This window comes from Musca autumnalis, unplaced genomic scaffold (genome assembly GCF_047663935.1).
Source record: "Musca autumnalis isolate F117 unplaced genomic scaffold, ASM4766393v1 scaffold_5, whole genome shotgun sequence".
NCBI classification, from domain to species: domain Eukaryota; kingdom Metazoa; phylum Arthropoda; class Insecta; order Diptera; family Muscidae; genus Musca; species Musca autumnalis.
Window position 1 is genome coordinate 26,203,175 of NW_027412088.1, and position 18,327 is coordinate 26,221,501.

The window sequence follows — 18,327 nt, forward strand, 5'->3', positions numbered from 1 at the left end:
AGGTGACACGATGGTTATGTCTGGCGAACTGTGACACTCTCCTCTAATTCTGGTAGGTGTGTCCTCATTGACCGTGAAAAACGTAGAGCTATCAATCTGCTCAGACAGCGCTGTACCCCCCTGGTCGTTTCCGAGGGCAGAATGTCACATCTTATGATGCGCATTAAAGTCCCCCAGGACCAGCCAATTATGACCTTCCAAAAGCGGGCTAATGTCGGGCTTGTAGTCCGAGAAACAGCTATTTCTCGGCGGGATGTATACGTTCAACAACTCTATCTCGGCAGTTCCACACCTGACTGCTACCCCCATACATTCCATGTACGGGTCATTAGAGGCAGGCTCAAGCGAGATAGGTCTGTATTGGACAGACTGGTGCAACAGGAAAGCTAATCCCCTACCTCCACTTCTGGTGCGAGCCTTTCTTAGCACGTTGTAACCATCACAACGTTGTTGTTGTTGAGCTTGGTTTCTTGTACCGCAGCGACCTAGATATTCCTCCGACTCATGAAATCTACTATTTCCTCGATTTTACTTCGGAGTCCACTGCAAATGAATTGCATGTGCGGTTGTTGTTGAGGGGACTGCGGGGAGTCTCATAATAAGACGACAGGGAGTTTCGTAATCCGATGACGACTCACTGGGGACTGTATTCACGCAGCATGCAGCAAGGTTTGAAGGTTGTTGCCTCAATATCCAACCGAAATGTCTGAAATTTGCCATTTAGCCTTCGTTGGTGGTATAAAGCTTCCCAACTGAAATTTGTCCACATAGGTCCACGTTTTCCTTTAGCTCCCATAGAACGGTACCTCCCGATTTGAGGTATTTTGAAGATTATGACCTCCATATTCCACCGAAAGGGCTGAAATTTGGTACTTACACTTCGTTGATGGTATAAAACTACACGCTTCGCGCCTTCATATAGCCCCGTCGAGCGGAAACTCCCGACTTTTAAGAATTTTAAATATTCAGTCACATTATTCAACCGAATTTGCTGAAATCTGGTTTCAATTATTTTTATAGTGAAGGGTATATAAAAAGTTCGTTCCGGCCGAACTTTATTCCGTTTTTACTTATTTTTAAATTGCTGTAAATTACATCAGGCTGGCCTTAACTTAGCTCTCATACGTATATTATTTAATTTTTAAATTTCAAATTCACGATTTCATTTCAATGGCAGATATCAGAGATCTCATAAAATATGGTTTACTGATGTTTACAATTTTTTTAATTATTTATTTTTTCCGTCTGTTTACTTTTGCAGTTGGAATCATCATCGTCGGATGGTTTACGCATTTTGAATATCAATAATGTTACCTTGGCCCATAGTGGTGAAGTTCAACTGGTAGTAACACATCCCGGCAAACCGTATTCAAGTCAAAAAGCATATACCACTTTAGCTGTGGTACCCAACAGCAGCAGCAACAACAACAACAGAGCACCCGCAACAACGACAAATTCACACAATAATAATAACAACGACACCATTGTTGAGGAAAGGAAACAGCAATTGCTTGCTCTTGAAACTATCGATGATCATCATCAGCAACAGCAGCATCTTGAAGAGGTGACAGAGATCTCCAAAGACCATCATCATCAACAACAACAACAGCAACGTCAGCTCCAACAACCAGCTTGTATTTTAGAAGGTCCACAAGATTGTACCGCCTTAATTGGTGGTTGTGTACGTTTGTCTGTCATCTATGAAGGATTGCCCAAACCGCAAATAGTTTGGTATAAGGCGGTAAGTAGTACATGGGGCTAACTAACACCTCCCAAATAAGTCAAGACATTTGTTTCTATTTTTGTATTTATGGCTATGAGGTAATAAGCGTGTGTCTGTTTTTACTATTCTCGTCTATCTCAGCCACATCTAAGTATGGTTAGGAGGAACATCTGATTTTATTGGTATTGCTGCAATGTGTGTTTTTCCGCGACGTCTGTGACGTCAAAGAAAAAGTATGACAGCAAACAAAAAAAGCAAAAACAAGCAGCAGCTCATTAATATGTATATTTTTCTAATTACTCAATTGCCAGATACAGCATATTCCGCAGGTTGTTGTTTTAACCATTTTTGGTTATTTTTATACACCCAGTAAACGGGAATAAGCTAAAACATCTTTGCATTCTTGGCCATTGTTAGAGATTAGATCTATAAAAAGAAGCACTGGGGCCGGCCTACACTGATTGGGTGCTGATAATGATAATCATTGTAAGACATTTGCTTCCTCTGCCAAAGGTGGCAATGGGTGTTGGGTAGAAATAAACGAAAAGATAATTCCTTTTGAGTTACCGTGATGTCAGGTCATAAATATTGCCTTTTGTTAAATTAGCTTTCATTGTTTCGAGAAACACTTAAGGTCGTTAAATATTTTTGAATACTACATCACGATTCACGATGAAGGTTAAAGTAAAAAAAAAAAAATTATATTAAACAAGTAAGAAAAAAATCAGTAGGCTTTGGCAACAGCTAAATACTCTCAGCATATGGCTATAGGAAAAAAATAAAAGAAGTCGTGGACCTAAATGTCCTACGAACAGATGCCTTACTTAAAAAAGAAAGACAAAAGAAGATGTTGAAGTTTACAGCTCATGGACTTGCCCACGAACAAAATTATATCGTTGTTATCAGGAACACAAGGACTACCTTTGGCAAAAATTCCAAACCGATTCTCAAACAGGTCTTAAAGCTCAGTTAATCGAAAATTTTGAACTTGTTGTTGCTGAACAATGTTTTTTATGTTGGTTTTCTGCTTAATCTGGCCCTGGGTATATCTCCAGTTTTAGGAATGTGGCTGCTTCGATGGGATGTGAGCACAAATCTACTGGAGTTAGTTAAGCAGGATTGGCATGGCAGTTGAAAAGGTGTAGTGCGGGCTTGTGCCGCATGCTGGGCAGATGTTTTGCAGTCCTGTGCCGTATGCTGGGTAGATGTTTTGATTTATAGGAATTCAGACGGTTGCACCATCCCGAGCGCCGTTAAGCCAAAACTGATATGGTTTGTAGTGGCAGCTGGCATTCTTCAGCTGGGACAGATGGGGGATTTACTGCGAGAACCGCATTCACACAATAGTTGTTGTTTGGCATCAGCGTCTTCATCTGTGTTAATGCTATTCAAACCTACTTGATAGGCTTGCTGATATAGGGGTTCTCTTTTATAACGCTGGACCCCTCTTTCTAGATCATGAAAATTCCTCCTGACATGCCTTGACGGTAACACCTGATTAAGCACTGCAACAAAAGCATGTCATTGTGTTGCTGTACCGGAAGAATCTTTGTCTCCTCGTGTAGACGGTCCACTGAAGACATGAGGAGACACCCTGTTACAATTATCAGGGCGGCATACTGAAAGGTTTGAATATTTTTCCATCGCGCTGTACTTATATTCGGGGACAACACTGGCGCCGCGTTATATTTGGTCAACATCTTAACCTCTCGCAGATAGCTGTGGCATCCGCGGACTATGCGACCTTCAGAATTTTGGTGTAGTTAGTGGTCGGAATTCTGCTACCGGACAGTAGTTTCCTCAATGTCCTCACGGTATCAAAGGATTGACAGTATCAAATGTTTTTTATATGTCTATCGACAACAATACTGTCCTATCGCACAGCTTGCTCAGGTCGAGTCCTCGACTGATATGTAAGGAGATGACGTGCAGCGCTGTTTTCGGGCTGTGCAGCCTACGAAACCCATATTGAACTGGATAGCTATTTCTGACGATGAGGAGGAGCAAGTCCTCAAATTGGCTGGGTTCAGTAGCAAGACCACCCTGCCCATTTTCCAGACTTCGGGCACAATGTTGTTAGCTAGCGATAGGTAAAGAACATTGGTGAGATACTCAACTCCCCTCTCATGCAGCTGTTTTAGAATTACCATTGAGAATCCATCAGGTTTCAACGCTTTGAGTCATTTAGCGTTCCTGGTGGCATTCGCAACATCATCCATTGTAAATTGTGGTGGTTCATCCTCGGCAGGAATGCCGTACTCTTCTCCTTGCCCTGTCACTTCCTGTGTGCTCGACAAATTGGTGATTAAAATAACCTGCACACCTCTCACCGATTAAAATAACCTGCGCAACTCTTTGGATCAGTAAGAGTTACGTTGTCAGGCGTGTCTAAAGTCCTATCTCCGTCTTCCCAGGTGTAGAGAGTGACTTTACCGTTGGCCATTCATTTATTCCGGCTCCAATGTTGCAACTCTTCAGATGATTTGGCCACTTAATCGCTTATACTCACCGAGCAACCTTTTGAATTCCAGTATCAGCTCACTGACCAGTCCCCTGGTCGCATGGGACCGAAACTGGAAGTAACTCGGTTACGAGTTCTGACCAGAGGTAATTTTTCTGATACCGCAGGTGGTATGGAATAATGGGGAATCTCAAATCTCCACCATGCCATCACTTTCAAACATAATCGGTTGCCGTTCGCCAGCTTCAGAGCGGAAGAGGTGAATGGGTCTCGCTCCTCGCAGTTAGAAAGCTATGTCCATGTAAACGTGGTGACTAGACTGCTACATCAGTGTAACACTTGTGTTGCACTCTTCCCATTCCCCGATCGTGCCTAAACTCTTTCTCACTTTGTGTGACCAGTCCCGACTCGACTACGAAGTCTGACCGAAGACTTTATGGTAACGCGCGAGTCAGGAGCACCTAGATCTGTTGATCTAACCTGACTATGGAGAGGCACCTATTGGTTGCAACGCGGTGGTTGTGCTATGGACCCAAATCGCGGGTAGAGCTTGAGCTCGATGTGGAGTTGCATTATCAACAGGTGCTGCGACCCATAGAGCATCACAGGTGTAAGATAGTGCTCAGCCCCTTACCAAGAGGGAAGTGAAACCCAAAATTGTGGATCTTCGAATTGGTACCTGCGGGATAGACTTGGGGACTCTTTGGAGAGCTACCACTCTCTAAGAGTACTCTGGGTAATTCCAAAGGTGTGCTGGCCGACGCATTGTATCGCGACCCCCGGTGCAATAGTGCACCATGGTTAGAGCTGTCAAGTCGAGAATCATGTAAAACCCTCTTGACTTCATGACTCTGGGGTTGACTCGACAAAACTCATCACCCTCATTTGCTAATCCTCTGCTGGGAAATTTGATCTCAATTCAGGTATTCAACCAACAGGTATAAAGCTAGCGGCTAGAGCGGGAGTGATGTCTCGAAACGGTATCTCTGCTAAGCGAGCATCAAAAGGATTGGGCAGATCTCTGAAGTGGTGATTAGTAAGCTCTCTGAAACCAGGCAAATTAGCTTTCCCATGATTAATGAAAGTGCGGCATTCAGAGGTTATGAAATCGACGGGATGCCAGGTGACATCATTTGTCGGACTAGGTAACACGATTGTTATGTCTGGTGAACTGTGGCACTCTCCGCTAATTCTGATAGAGGCATCCTAATAGACCTAGCAGAACGTAGAGCTATCAATCTGCTCACCAGCACTATACCCCTCTGGTCATTGCCGAAAATCATAACTCATGATGGACATTAAAGTCCCCTAGCACTAGACGGTTATTGCCCTCTGAAACCAAACTAATATCGGGCATATATATGTACTGGACATTCTTATGTATTAGGAAGACAAGTCCTCCTCCTCCTCTTCTTGTACGATCCTTCCGCAGAACATTGTAACCATCGCAACGTTGCAAGCTACACGTGACGATGAACTTTGTTTCCTGTAGTGTGTGGGCTTTGTCGGCAATTCAGGCACCGGTCAAGAGTGTCTGATACTATTCTGGCTTGATAGAAATCAAAAATCAAAACCGAGTGTCAAATGTCTTAGAAAGGTCTAACGCGGCGATCACAGTACGTGCTGGCTGGTCGGGTTTGTTTGAAACCGTTCACTATATATATTTTTAATAACTGTTGTGCTGCTGTGAGCTTTCCGGAATCCGTGTTGATGGTCTACTGGCTATAGGCGTTCGATGAGTGTTGTTACCAGCAGCACTTCCAAAATCTTGAGTATGGGTTACAGAGTGGAGATTAGGCAGTATGACTCCTAGATTAGCCGGTTTCTCTGATTTTCGGAAGTGGAATAAACCTTTCAACTTTCCAAATCTCTGGTATAACCAGTCGTTTAACCGAGAGATACAGAAGTTGCGCGAGAAATGCCATTAAAGCTGGGCCGAGGTGCTTCAGCATGACCATAGAGATAAGCTCCAGGGTCTCCATAGGGACCCACTAAACCTTACGAAATAAAAGACTAGTTTTATACCTTCTAGGGGTTCAATCGGATCTAAATACTAGTATGTTCTAATTCAATGAAATGCGATATTGATAGGCTTGAGCAGGCTTGTAGTAAGGCCGGTGATAATGGTGACTAACTGCTAGGAATGATCGGGAATGATGTTGATTGATGATTTAGTATCGACGATGTTCGTTAATGACGAACTGCTTTAATGATCGGGAACGACGAGCCTGACTGATAAACGGGTTCTGCGCTTATTGTGGAGACGAAGCTGGTTGGGGTTCGGGTTCTACGATTTAACGATGATCGGGGACGTGTTGATTGCTGATCATTCGACTGACAACGATATGATGGAATTCGGAAACTCGGCTGACGATGATCGTGAACTCGGCTGATGAACGACGATGATCGATGACTGCTGTCGATGAACGGGGACGAAGAAGTTGCTTAGTTCTACGGTTCGGTGATGATCGGTAACATGTTGATTGATGATTTCGGGAGCTCGGCTGGTGTCGATTGAGTACGACGATATGATAACTAGCTAACGCTACAATAGTTACTGCCACGATCTCGTACAAATTACTACGTATCTCTATAAACAGGAACGACGTTCCGGTGGGGGACAGACTACTGAAGTACGTGTGTTGGACGGGAAGCCGAAACTTACGTGTGAGACAGAAAGTCGAAGCTTCCGTGTGGGACAGAAAGCCGAAGTCTCTGTGTGTGACGGAAAGCCGAAGCTTCCGTGTGGGACAGGAAGCCGATGTCTCTGTGTGGGACTGAAAGCCAAAGTCTCTGTGTGGAACAGGAAACCGAAGTCTCTGTGAGGTACAGTAAACAATTTACTGTGTGCAATGTATTGGTGGGACAGCCACAATGGATAGTGCCTTCCAAAATTTGCAAACGCAACAAGCCAACCAGGAATTGCCTTGGTGGATAGCAAGCCCCAGCAGTAGCAAGCTGACTTCAACGGCAAAAACTGGAATACTAAAGGATCAACTGGAATGAAGTAAACGCGAATTATTGTGTATTGAGTACAGCAAGCAAATGGCTTCAATGCATGACTGGCGTAGATGGAGGTGATGTAAAGTGCATATCGACTCATTGCTACTATGATGGTAAGGGAAGACCGTAGATGTTGTTGTATGTATGTGACACTTGTCACGTTAGAAATTATGGCTTCGACTTTAGACTGTGTGAAGGAGCATGGCGTTGACTCTCATTGGAGTTTCCTTAGTTTTCTCAACGTAGCTCTTTTGGCCCTGTTCTGCTGGGTGGGATGGACAACAAATTAGTGCTAGTTAATTAGAGAGTTGATGTCTACCGTCAGGAATGCCATCGTTTGGTCATCCGGGTTTGTTTGGCGTATATAGTCGCGCTGGTCTTTACGGCGTGCAGCCGCAGTGGGATAACCTGGTCTACATAACGTTTGGCAACGCGGAGTCTTCGTTCCCGCGACAATTGGATCTACGTTCCAGAACGACCCGAGCACAACTCGGCCAGAGACAGTCACCTCACAGGGTCAGCTGTACAAAGCCAAAACTTGTAGAATGTTGCGGCTCTGTGATACAACTTATCATTACTCCTCAACCGAGATTTAAATAATTTTGTTGGTTTCTTGAATCACACTGGGATCTAAGAAACTACACAACGTGTTTTGCTATTTGAAAAAATATTCTTAATAACTATGACTTAACCGAACTTAGACTAGTGAGTAAAAGAGACAGTGCACAAATGTGTACGAACGCATCTGCCATACATTCTTAAAGGAGATGTCATAAACACACTTCGTTATCTCACAGGTGGCAAGCAAACATGCTACACATGCTTATCAGTCTGCTCATTTTTTTGGTTAGTTCCTTGAATCACACTGGGATCTAAGAAACTACACAACGTGTTTTGCTATTTGAAAAATATTCTTAATAACTATGACTTAACCGAACTTAGACTAGTGAGTAAAAGAGAGGGTGCACAAATGTGTACGAACGCATCTACCATACAATCTTAGAGGAGAGGTCATAAACACACTTCGTTATCTCACAAGTGGCAAGCAAACATGCTACACATGCTTATCAGTCTGCAGCCTAACATAATGGTGGCTGTGTAGGTTCGAATCTTCGGCTTTCCTTATTCACTTGCGAAAAAAATCATCGGTCATTAAGTTTACGTGGACACATTGTAAACTGCATTACTAAAATAAAAATGTGTTTCTTGGGCCAGTTTCAGTTGGAAGCAGGGGTGGGAAAACTTTACCGCTCAGCTAGTTTTCAGTCTATCCAATCATTGGCTATCAACAACATCCCAATCAATATGCAAAAGCTGTTTGGAATCTTTAGGTTTGGTTTAGATTGCCAATATCGTTGACACCCCTGACAATTGCATGTTTATTTATAATGGTAGAGCGGTATTTGTCGGAAATGTACTTTGATTCTGAACAACTGAAATGAAAAGAAAAATTAAACGAAATCTCTTAATATTTATTATGATTGTATAATAAAATGACAATAAAGTATTTAAAACGACGATAAACATGTGTTACAATTCCATCGATTTGCCACCCGCCCTAAATCAAAATAGCTCATCAAATATTTAAAATTCAAAACATGGTGGGAAAAACATTATTTGCCGCGTGTGAAACTTTGATCCTGATGTTGGAGAAAATAATGACTTTGTCAATCAATTGGCTGTTTAAAGATTTTCTAATGCGTGATATAATGCCTCCATGGAGGCACTCCCCCATTTGGCATTTTTTTCTTTATGGCCAAAGAAATAGCCCATCAATTTAAATGCAATTGCAAATTGAGGTCTACAAAACCGTTTAGAAAGCAATTAATATTCACAAAATTGCCTGGACTAGAATGCATGCCAAGTTAGCGTTTCTAGCGTTAAATTATGTTCTTGTTGTTGTTATTAGTGGTGCTGTTGTTTTATTTATTAAATTTTTTGCCGGCAAGCAATTATTGTAAACGTTTTGGCGTCCTATAATATATGCGTACAGCTAAATAGATTGTTTAAACATAGAGATAGACAGACACACGTAGCCATAGGCCCCCCAGCAACCGCTCTCTTTTTGCCCCAAAACCCCTCCGGCAAATAACAACAAATATATTTCATTTATTATTCACATAGTCAAATAACCATTGGATCTGAACATCGTGTCACGATCAGAGGTTGCGGTAAAGCAACGTAATAGCATTTGACGAGCAGTTTCTTGATGTTGTTGTTGCTGTTGCAAACCGCAAAACAATAACGACACACATTTTACAACAAAACACACAATGTATGTTTTATTATTTGCAGCTTTGCAGCTAATAATAATAAAACATGAGATTAACTAAAAAAAACTATTATAAATTATTAACCTAATTTATCTAATTTTGGTGTTTTTTTTTTCTTCTCTGTTTTTTAGAGTCGGCGCATTGTGGAAACTTCAAATACGATTATCAATACATCATCCCGCAAGTCAATATTACAGATCTCCGACATCGATACCGATGACAGTGGTAAATATTCGGTAGAAGTTATGAATGAATTTGGCGCCGACATAGCATCGGCCTCTGTGGCCGTTGAGGGACCACCAGAGCCACCAAGTGGCAAACCCAGCATTTCACAAGGACCCGATCGTGTGGCCATAGCATGGTGTGGTCCACCATATGATGGTGGTTGTATGATAACTGGATTTATGTAAGTAAACCCCTGAACAAAATACAATATAAATATACACTGATGAACTGGGTTCTAAGGAACTACAGAAAGTGTTTCTTCTATGAATGCCTGTAGTCCACGGTTTTATTAAAGTAAAAAATATGCTTAGGAACTAAGCAAGAGGGAGATTGCACATGTTTGTACAAACTTGTGGAGAGGTCATAAACACACTTCGTTATCTCACACGTAGAAGCAAACTCAGTCTGCTCCCTAGATTACATCCAGCAATCTAACTCAGACATACCACATGTGACAATGGAAATTCTAATCTCATTTTATTCTATCGCTGGAATTATACCATCAGGTCCAGGAGACTTGTAGGGCTGAAAAGTACTCTGTGATCACTTATTAGCTCGCCAACAAGGGCCGAATCCTCCAAGGTGTAGGTCCTGCTCAAAGCCACCCTATGCGGGCCTGGATTGGCATCCTCACACCCTGGAAAATGGGTCTCTGCTAACAGGTCAAGAGTCTCCGAAGCGGAGTTAGTCCAGGTACCGTCGTTTCGCATAATGCTCCCAATGGGTTTGGGGTCCTTTGAGATCTCCTTGCAGAACCTCGCTGTGGCACTAACCACCTCTACGGCCTCGCTAAAGTTTATCCATGAGTTTATTTTGGCCTTCCTAATCTTGTACTTGTTAAAGGCATATCTGTAAAGATCCCAATCGGCACTGAGTTTAGACTTACTAGCCTTGTTATATGCTTTCCTGCTGTTCTTCCTAAGTTTGACCAAATCTTTGCTACACCAAACTGGTTGAGCTCTCCTACCAGGATATGTTAATGGGCAGGTCTTCTCATAGCAACCTCGAAGAATACCTGTGAGACCTTCAACCTGTCTATCAATTTCCTCCGCTGTGTGGAGCTCAGGATGCTCACGCAGCCTTGAAGAAACAAGAGAGTTGTAGTTTTCCCAGTTAGCTCTTCTTGGATTGCGATAAGGCTCTATGGTCCGAAAAAGGAAGGAGTCTTCGATACTCTCCAGTCTGCTATAGAAGTATCCTCCATATTAACTAAAATAAAGTCGAATACGGACTCACCTTGCATATTGGTGTCACTGCTTCCCCAGTGGAAGTGATGAGCATTTGTATCACAGCCCATCACCAGTTTGTAACTGTCCATGGTCTCCTCCACCATTTTGCGCACCAATCTGTTCGGCGGGTCAGGTGTCTCATACGGCATGTAGACCGAGGCTAGCACTAAGGCCCTTCCGGTATCCTCATCTGGCCTCACTACAGTCGTATCGCCATCGCTGTAATTGTAGTGTTGAATAGGATTAAGACTTTTCTTAGCTACAATACAGGTTCTTACCTTATCCTCACTGGATGCAAAGAAAACAGAGTAGCGACCATCGTTTAGTCCAGATACCCTATTTTTGTATAAATAGGGTTCCTGGACTAAAGCGATGTCTTTTTCGGTTTCTGTGAGGGAGAGCAGGAGTTCGGCAGCCGCAGCCTTGCAATGATGCAAATTAATTTGCACCACGCGAAGGCTATGCTGCCGAACATCCTTACTGCAACTGCGGAATCTGGAACCGAAGTCCTCCAGATCCGAAGTACAGCACTCCCGCACAGTTCCTAATATATCTCGCACTCTCGTTGTCCATCGTGAATTTCATCACGGTTCCTCCACCATTCTTGAAGGACTTCACCAGCCTCCAGCTTTCGGACCTTGATGCCCATTCCTGACATCTACCTCGTCTGAGGTAATAACCTTCCTCAGAAGACGTTGCACCAGGAGCCAGTGGTCGTTGTCGGTCATGTCGTCCGGATCAGAACTATCGATGATCGCAACCTGAAGGTCATCCGGGGCGATCATCTTAGCGGGTCTTGTTGGATTCCGCGTCCTCTCACTTGATGGCTGTGGGGGTTTCAAACCTCCGCCGACTTGGGTGGTCTTCTCTGGTTAAGCCCTTTGAACCGTCTGGTGAGCGGCCACTTCAGCAAAAGAGGCCAAGTGATTGTTCGTCCGATTTTCCGCTGCCCTCTTAGCAATCGGATGTGGGTCCTCAAAATATCTAACCCTCTTGACGCATTCCTACGCAGATGTCTTCGATTTACCACCCTGCTTTGAGGTCGATGGACCATCGGACGTACCAGTCACTATCCTCGCAGCTGTACCAACGCCTTTTCTCACAGCATCAGAAGGGCAAGACTTACCAGGGGCAGGCGATCGTACAGTGGTCTGAGCCAGTCCTCTGTACAATCGGAGCTCCTGGTAACTCTCCGCTCTTCTTTGTCCCTGCAGAGGCAGTCGCCGACAAACCAGCTGAAGTAGGAGACACCCTCTGCAGTTGGTTGGTTTTCGTCTGTCCCTCTTTCCGCGACAACTTCGAATCGGGTTTTGACCGATCCGCTATTTTAGGGGCCGAGGGTATCGGATCGCTTGACCCTACTGCAGACATCGAGGTTGTCCGCAAAGGGTTCGAACTGCCCGAAACTCCCGGTTTTCCTTTGTTGCCTGGAAACGCTGCCTTCATCACAGCCGTTGGGCTGGAAACTGCTTCGTTTCCAGGGGTTGGAAGTTGGTCGATCGGTAGGAAGATCTTCTCAGCGTGAGTATATTTGCGTTAAAAACGCCTCACAAATCGAAGCTTCAGTCCGATCTCCCGAAATTCCGCTTGAGTTACCTCAGCGGGATTCGTGCCTATAAAGCGCTTGCAGTAATAAATAGCCCTTTTATAATTGTATGTATCTTTCCTCTGTCTGGGCCCGCTCTTCTTGGCTGCTGGGGACGAGGAGTCTGTTGTCAGTTCCTCCTCTTCATCCCCTTTTACCAAGGCATCTTGCCCAGACAGGGAGGGCTTGTCGGTAACGACCGACGCTTTTTCCCCTGAGGAAGTAGGTCTCTCGACTACAGGAACTGTACCCCCTTGAGTGGCTGAAGGAGTTACCTCCTTGGACGATTGAGATGGAATGATTCTGACATCCATCTCGTCGTCCGTCAGAGGGAAGTCCTCCCAGTCCCACGGCGGGGGGCTCTCCTGGCTCAGTCTGAGAGTCTCATTCTCCTCCAGGAGACCGAGCAATTCCCTGTTCTGAGTGTGTATGGCGTCGCTGACTACGTCCATTGTCAAAGTCGTCAATCTGTCGTCCCCGCCCATGGATGGGGTCATTACTGCACTGGGTGCATCGTTGTCAATTGTCATAGCTGGGGTCAATATCGAGGGTTTGTTGTTTTTTGGGGGGTTTTTTAAAAAGTTCGAATTATCCATAGAAAAATTTAATTACTGGGGAAGATGATGAGGACAATTATGGCATAGCCCTCCTCTACCATGACTAGGGCTCTAATACTCGTTGAGGTGCCCAGGTATCACACGAGACTCCGTTCTAATACAGTTGGTACCCTAACTGCAAACCTTGGGAACACCGATGGGCACGAGATCGCGTAACACCCCGGTGTTAGGGGATCTCACAATTTCCAGTGCACTAAGTTGGTACGTGACAGAGAGTGGATAACCTTTGGTCGATCACAGCCTCCCAGTTCAACACTACAAAAAGTTAAATGAGGGGATTGTGACGTATAGCCCCCGCATCGCGCCAAGATTGTTATCCCCGGAGAGGGTAGAGTAACTTAGGGGAGCTCCTAAGTTACTCTACCAATTTTCACAAAAACCGGTTCAGATTTGGATATAGCTCCCATATAAATCTTTCCCCGATTTTGCTATAAATCGCTCAATTTTTGATGAATAGCCTTCAAATTTAACATGGGATGTTTCATCAGGCCACTGTTCAGATTTATTGATTTTGATTTGATTTCGCAAGAATTTTTACAGATTTGGATATAGCCACCATATGTAGCCTTCAAATTTAACATGGCATGTTTTCTTAAGCCATTTTTAAGTATCACCGATTTTGCAAAAATAGCTAGGATATAGCTCTCATATATATTTTATATATCCAAATCTGAATCGATTTTTGTGAACATCGGTGTAGCTATTTAGGGGCCTGAGAAAATAACACATATTAAATTTCAAGGCTATTCCATCAAAATTGAACAAGCTGTAGCAAAATCGGAAAAAGATATATATGGGGGCTATATAAAATCTGAACCGCTATATCTCAGAAGGTTGCAGGGATGGGCAGAATGCTTTTACACATTTCGCTTCGGAAGAGATGTCCAATTAACGGAAATCAAGAGCCAAGGTGGCAATCAAAAGATATACTCTACGAAATATTACGAATTTATATTTTTTTATCAAATTTAAATTTTTAGTTCTTGATAACGGTACTTTGCCCACGTGCAGTTGATGTCAACTTTTTGTACTATTTTTTTTTTTATTTATAGCCCACCCATCAAATCCCCATCCAAAACTTTTAATATTATCAACAAACTTTTCAGAAAATGTTATTTTAAATGTCGTCTAATTTTCATATGATTATCGCTTTAGATTATCTGGGAAATATTTCTCATATTTAAAGAGCTATAATTTCATTATGGATGCACATATCGACAAAATTCTTTCAGATTCGTTGTATCGGATGTGTTTACTGTAAGAAAAAACATAAACATATGTAAAAGTTAACATCACATTTTTTGATTTTTGTAAACGCGGCAACACTGTGCGATGTCGGTACGATTGGTTTGCTGGGTACCCATAGCTTATGACTGTCCCAGAAACAATAGCAGCAGTAATCGACCTAAATGTCTAGACCAAATCGATTAATCTATTCTAGAGTTATCGTGCCCACATACCAGACGGACGACCGACAGGACTAAATTGACTCCAATTTGTTTGATTTTGCGTCCAAAATCATTATTTCAGATTTCAGTGAGGCACATTTTTGATCGTAGTGTCTGGGATAGAGGTATAAAAATATTTTCCCTGTTCCAGAATCTTTAAGAGTCTTCTATTTTTTTAAATTTTGACAAATTTTTCCTTTTATAAATAGTCAACAAATTAAAAAATAATATATTATTGCAGGTGCTGCAAAAAATTGACCGACTGCCATATAAAATCAGGGACAAAGTTCTTATTGTCCATGAAAACAATTTTCTTTAAAAATCCACGCCAAAATTCTTATTGTCCATGAAAACAATCTTTTTTTTTTGAAAATACACTCTTTAAAAATCCACGCCTAAAATGGTGTGATTGTCCATGAAAAAAATATTCTTTAAAAATCCACGCCTAAAATGGTGTGATTGTCCATGAAAAAAATATTCTTTAAAAATCCACGCCTAAAATGGTGTGATTGTCCATGAAAAAAATATTCTTTAAAAATCCACGCCTAAAATGGTGTGATTGTCCATGAAAAAAATATTCTTTAAAAATCCACGCCTAAAATGGTGTGATTGTCCATGAAAAAAAATATTCTTTAAAAATCCACGCCTAAAAAGGTCTGATTGTCCATGAAAAAATATTCTTTATAAATCCGCGGCTATTTGAATAAAAAATATATAAATAAATTGTTATATATAAAACCTAAATACCATTAAAAATACATTTTATAAATGGCGCCCAACGTGGGGCCATATCCTTTATATTATTTTACCATTTCATATGTTTTTACTTTCTGATTGTCCATGAAAAATATTCTTTAAAAATCCACGCATAAAAAGGCGCGATTGTCTATGAAAAAAAATTCTTTAAAAATCCGCACCTAAAAACGGGTGATTTGATAGTCCATGAAAAAAAATTCTTTGAAAAAAGTTAAAATTTTATAAATGGCGCCCACTGTGGGGTCCTATTATTTATTTTATTTATTATTATATTAAAATTTCCTATGTTTTTTTTCTCTCCTTCCAGCATTGAACGCCAACAATTGGATCCAAATGCCACCACCTCCCCCGAAGACCAAGAAAACGATGCCGATTGGATGGAAATTGCCAGTGTTGTGGATTCATTGGCCTATACCGTAAAAAATTTGAAACCACTCTTTACCTATAGATTTCGGGTAAGAGCTGAAAATATACATGGTCGCAGTGAGCCTGGCTTACCCAGTGACCCGGTACATATTGCGGATCAAGCTGAAGAAGACTCCATAGACGGTAATATAACAACAACAACTAACTTTCGATATCTGTAGTAATTAAAATTCTCGTTTTTTCTCTAGACTTCCAAAGGCCAATATCCATTAAATCTGGCGGTGATTTCAAAGATCGTTTTCAAATTTTGGAAGAATTGGGCAAGGGACGTTTTGGTGTGGTCTACAAAGTGCAAGAAAAAGAAGAACCTAAACGTATTTTGGCTGCTAAAATGATTAAATGTATTAAATCGAAAGATCGCATTAAGGTCCAGGAGGAGATTTCCATAATGAAATCACTGAAACATCCCAAATTGTTGCAATTGGCTGCATCGTTTGAAAGTCCGCGTGAAATTGTAATGGTCATGGAATAGTAAGTATTTGATTATATAAGAAAGGGGGAACGGATGTGCTTCCTACTCTGTTCGAAATTTCTGTGAAATGCAAAGTGCGATGTGAAAAGGTTGGACCAATGTCAGTCAGTCAGTCACTCCTTTCGATAGTTGTCGTGTTCAACAGTTAATTAATGTTGTTGTTGTAACAGTGTTTTATTATTATGTTTGTAAGTTCGTTCTCCTGTTCAATCTGGCTCTGGGTCTATCTCCAGTTCCATAAAGTTGGCTACTTCGATGGGATGTAACCACAGATCCACTGGAGTCAGATGAGTAGGCTTGGCGGGGTAGTTGAATAGGTGCTTAGTATCGTGCGGGCCCATGCCGCATACTGGGCAGATGTCTTGCACGGTGCGATCGATTCCCGCCCAATAGGAATTTAGGCGACTGCAATATCCCGAGCGGAATTGAGCCAAAACTACTCAGGTTTGTCGTGGCAGCTGACGCTCTTCAGCTGCGATAGATGGGGGATGTGCTCCGATGACTGCATTCACACAATAATTGCTTATGGCCTTAGCAACTGTGTCCGTGTGAATGCTGTTCAAACCTGCCTGATATGCCTGTTGATCTAGGGGTTCTCTCCTATATTGTTGGACCATCGTCTGATATGCCTGGGTGTGTCGGTGGCCAGCAGATGGTGATTGGGATTGCTCTCACAGTAACACCCGAGCAAGTGCTGCAACGATAGCATCGCATAATGTTGTCGTACTGGAAGAATCTTTGCCTCCTCATGTAGATGGTCCACTGTAGATTTGAGGAGGCACCCTGTTGCTGTTCGCAGGGCGGCGTTCTGACAAATTTGAAACTTATCCCACTGCGTGTCACATAAATTCGGGGACCAAACTGGCGCCGCATAGCTTACCACAGACCGACCTATCGCTTTATACGTGGTCAAAAAGGTTTCATTATCTGCACCCCAAGTGCTGCCGGCTAGGGACTTGAGGACCTTGTTCCTACATTTCAGTTTATCACAGATAGCTGTGGCATGAATTTTGGGGCAGTTTGTGGTCGGAATTCTGCTGCCATCACAACACTCTTCTATACTGCGCCGTCCATGTGGTGAACAGAGTGGCCGTCGATTTAGTGGCGGATATCTGCATATTCCTCGCGTGAAAAAGGTGGTAAGATCGGTTAAATAGGAGTTCAGTCTCTCACAGATGTCATCAGGGTAGGTACCTGACGCCAGGATCGTACAATCATCCGCATACGTTACGATCTCAATGCCGTCGGGGGCGGAATACAGGAAAGGTAGAGGTTAAACGGTTCCGGAGATATCACCCCTCCTTAGGGAACTCCCTGTTTCACTCTACGGGGCTTGGATTTCTTATTCCTGAATTCCACATACGACTGGCGACCACACATATAGTTGATTATCCAAAGTCTCAGACTTGGCCGAAGGGTTGTCTGCTCGATGTCCTCGAACAGCGTGGAGTGCTTGACAGTATCAAATGCTTTTGATAAGTCAAGCGCCACCATCACTGTTCTATCACACGGCCGCTTCTGGTTGAGTCCTCGAAAAATATGTGTGGAGATGGCGTGCAGCGCTGTTGTCGTGCTGTACTGCTTACGGAATCCATGCTGATGATCGGCAACTTGATAGCTATTTCTAATGCTGGTCCTCCCCAGCATTAGAAATAGCTATCAAGACCTCAAGGGTCTTCGCTACAGGTGACAAAAGCGAAATCGCCCTGTACGATTCACCTTTGCTGGCATCCTTGCCTGGCTTCAGTAGCGGAACCACCCTGCCCATTTTCCAGACTTCGGGAACAATGATGGTGACTAGCGATAGGTTGAGAAATTTAGTGAGATACTCCACTCCCGCCTCATCCAGCTGTTTCAACATTACCATGGAAATTCCGTCAGGGCCCAACGCTTTGGATGATTTAGCGTTCCTGATGGCATTCACAACATCATCCACTGTAAACTGTGGTGGTTCATCCTCGGCAGGAAGAGATCTAATGCGACGTAACACTCTTCCCTTCGCCCTGTCACTCTCGGGGTGCTCGACAAACAGTCGATTGAAGTAACTTGCACACCTCTTCGGGTCAGTCAACGTAACGTCTCCAAACGTGACTGAGGTCCTGCCATCCC

General features: G+C 43.0%; 1 protein-coding gene across 24 annotated transcripts in view; it reads left to right on the forward strand.

Annotated features, from left to right (window-relative positions):
* Positions 1 to 18,327, forward strand: part of Strn-Mlck (Stretchin-Mlck) — a 227,162-nt gene that overhangs the window by 204,297 nt on the left and 4,538 nt on the right. For all 24 annotated transcript variants that reach the window (XM_073990022.1, XM_073990046.1, XM_073990020.1 and 21 more), the window contains 4 exons: positions 1,262 to 1,741; positions 9,592 to 9,866; positions 15,628 to 15,869; positions 15,935 to 16,217. In XM_073990022.1, the coding sequence (XP_073846123.1) occupies positions 1,262 to 1,741; positions 9,592 to 9,866; positions 15,628 to 15,869; positions 15,935 to 16,217 (1,280 nt within the window). The remainder of the gene's footprint in view (positions 1 to 1,261; positions 1,742 to 9,591; positions 9,867 to 15,627; positions 15,870 to 15,934; positions 16,218 to 18,327) is intronic.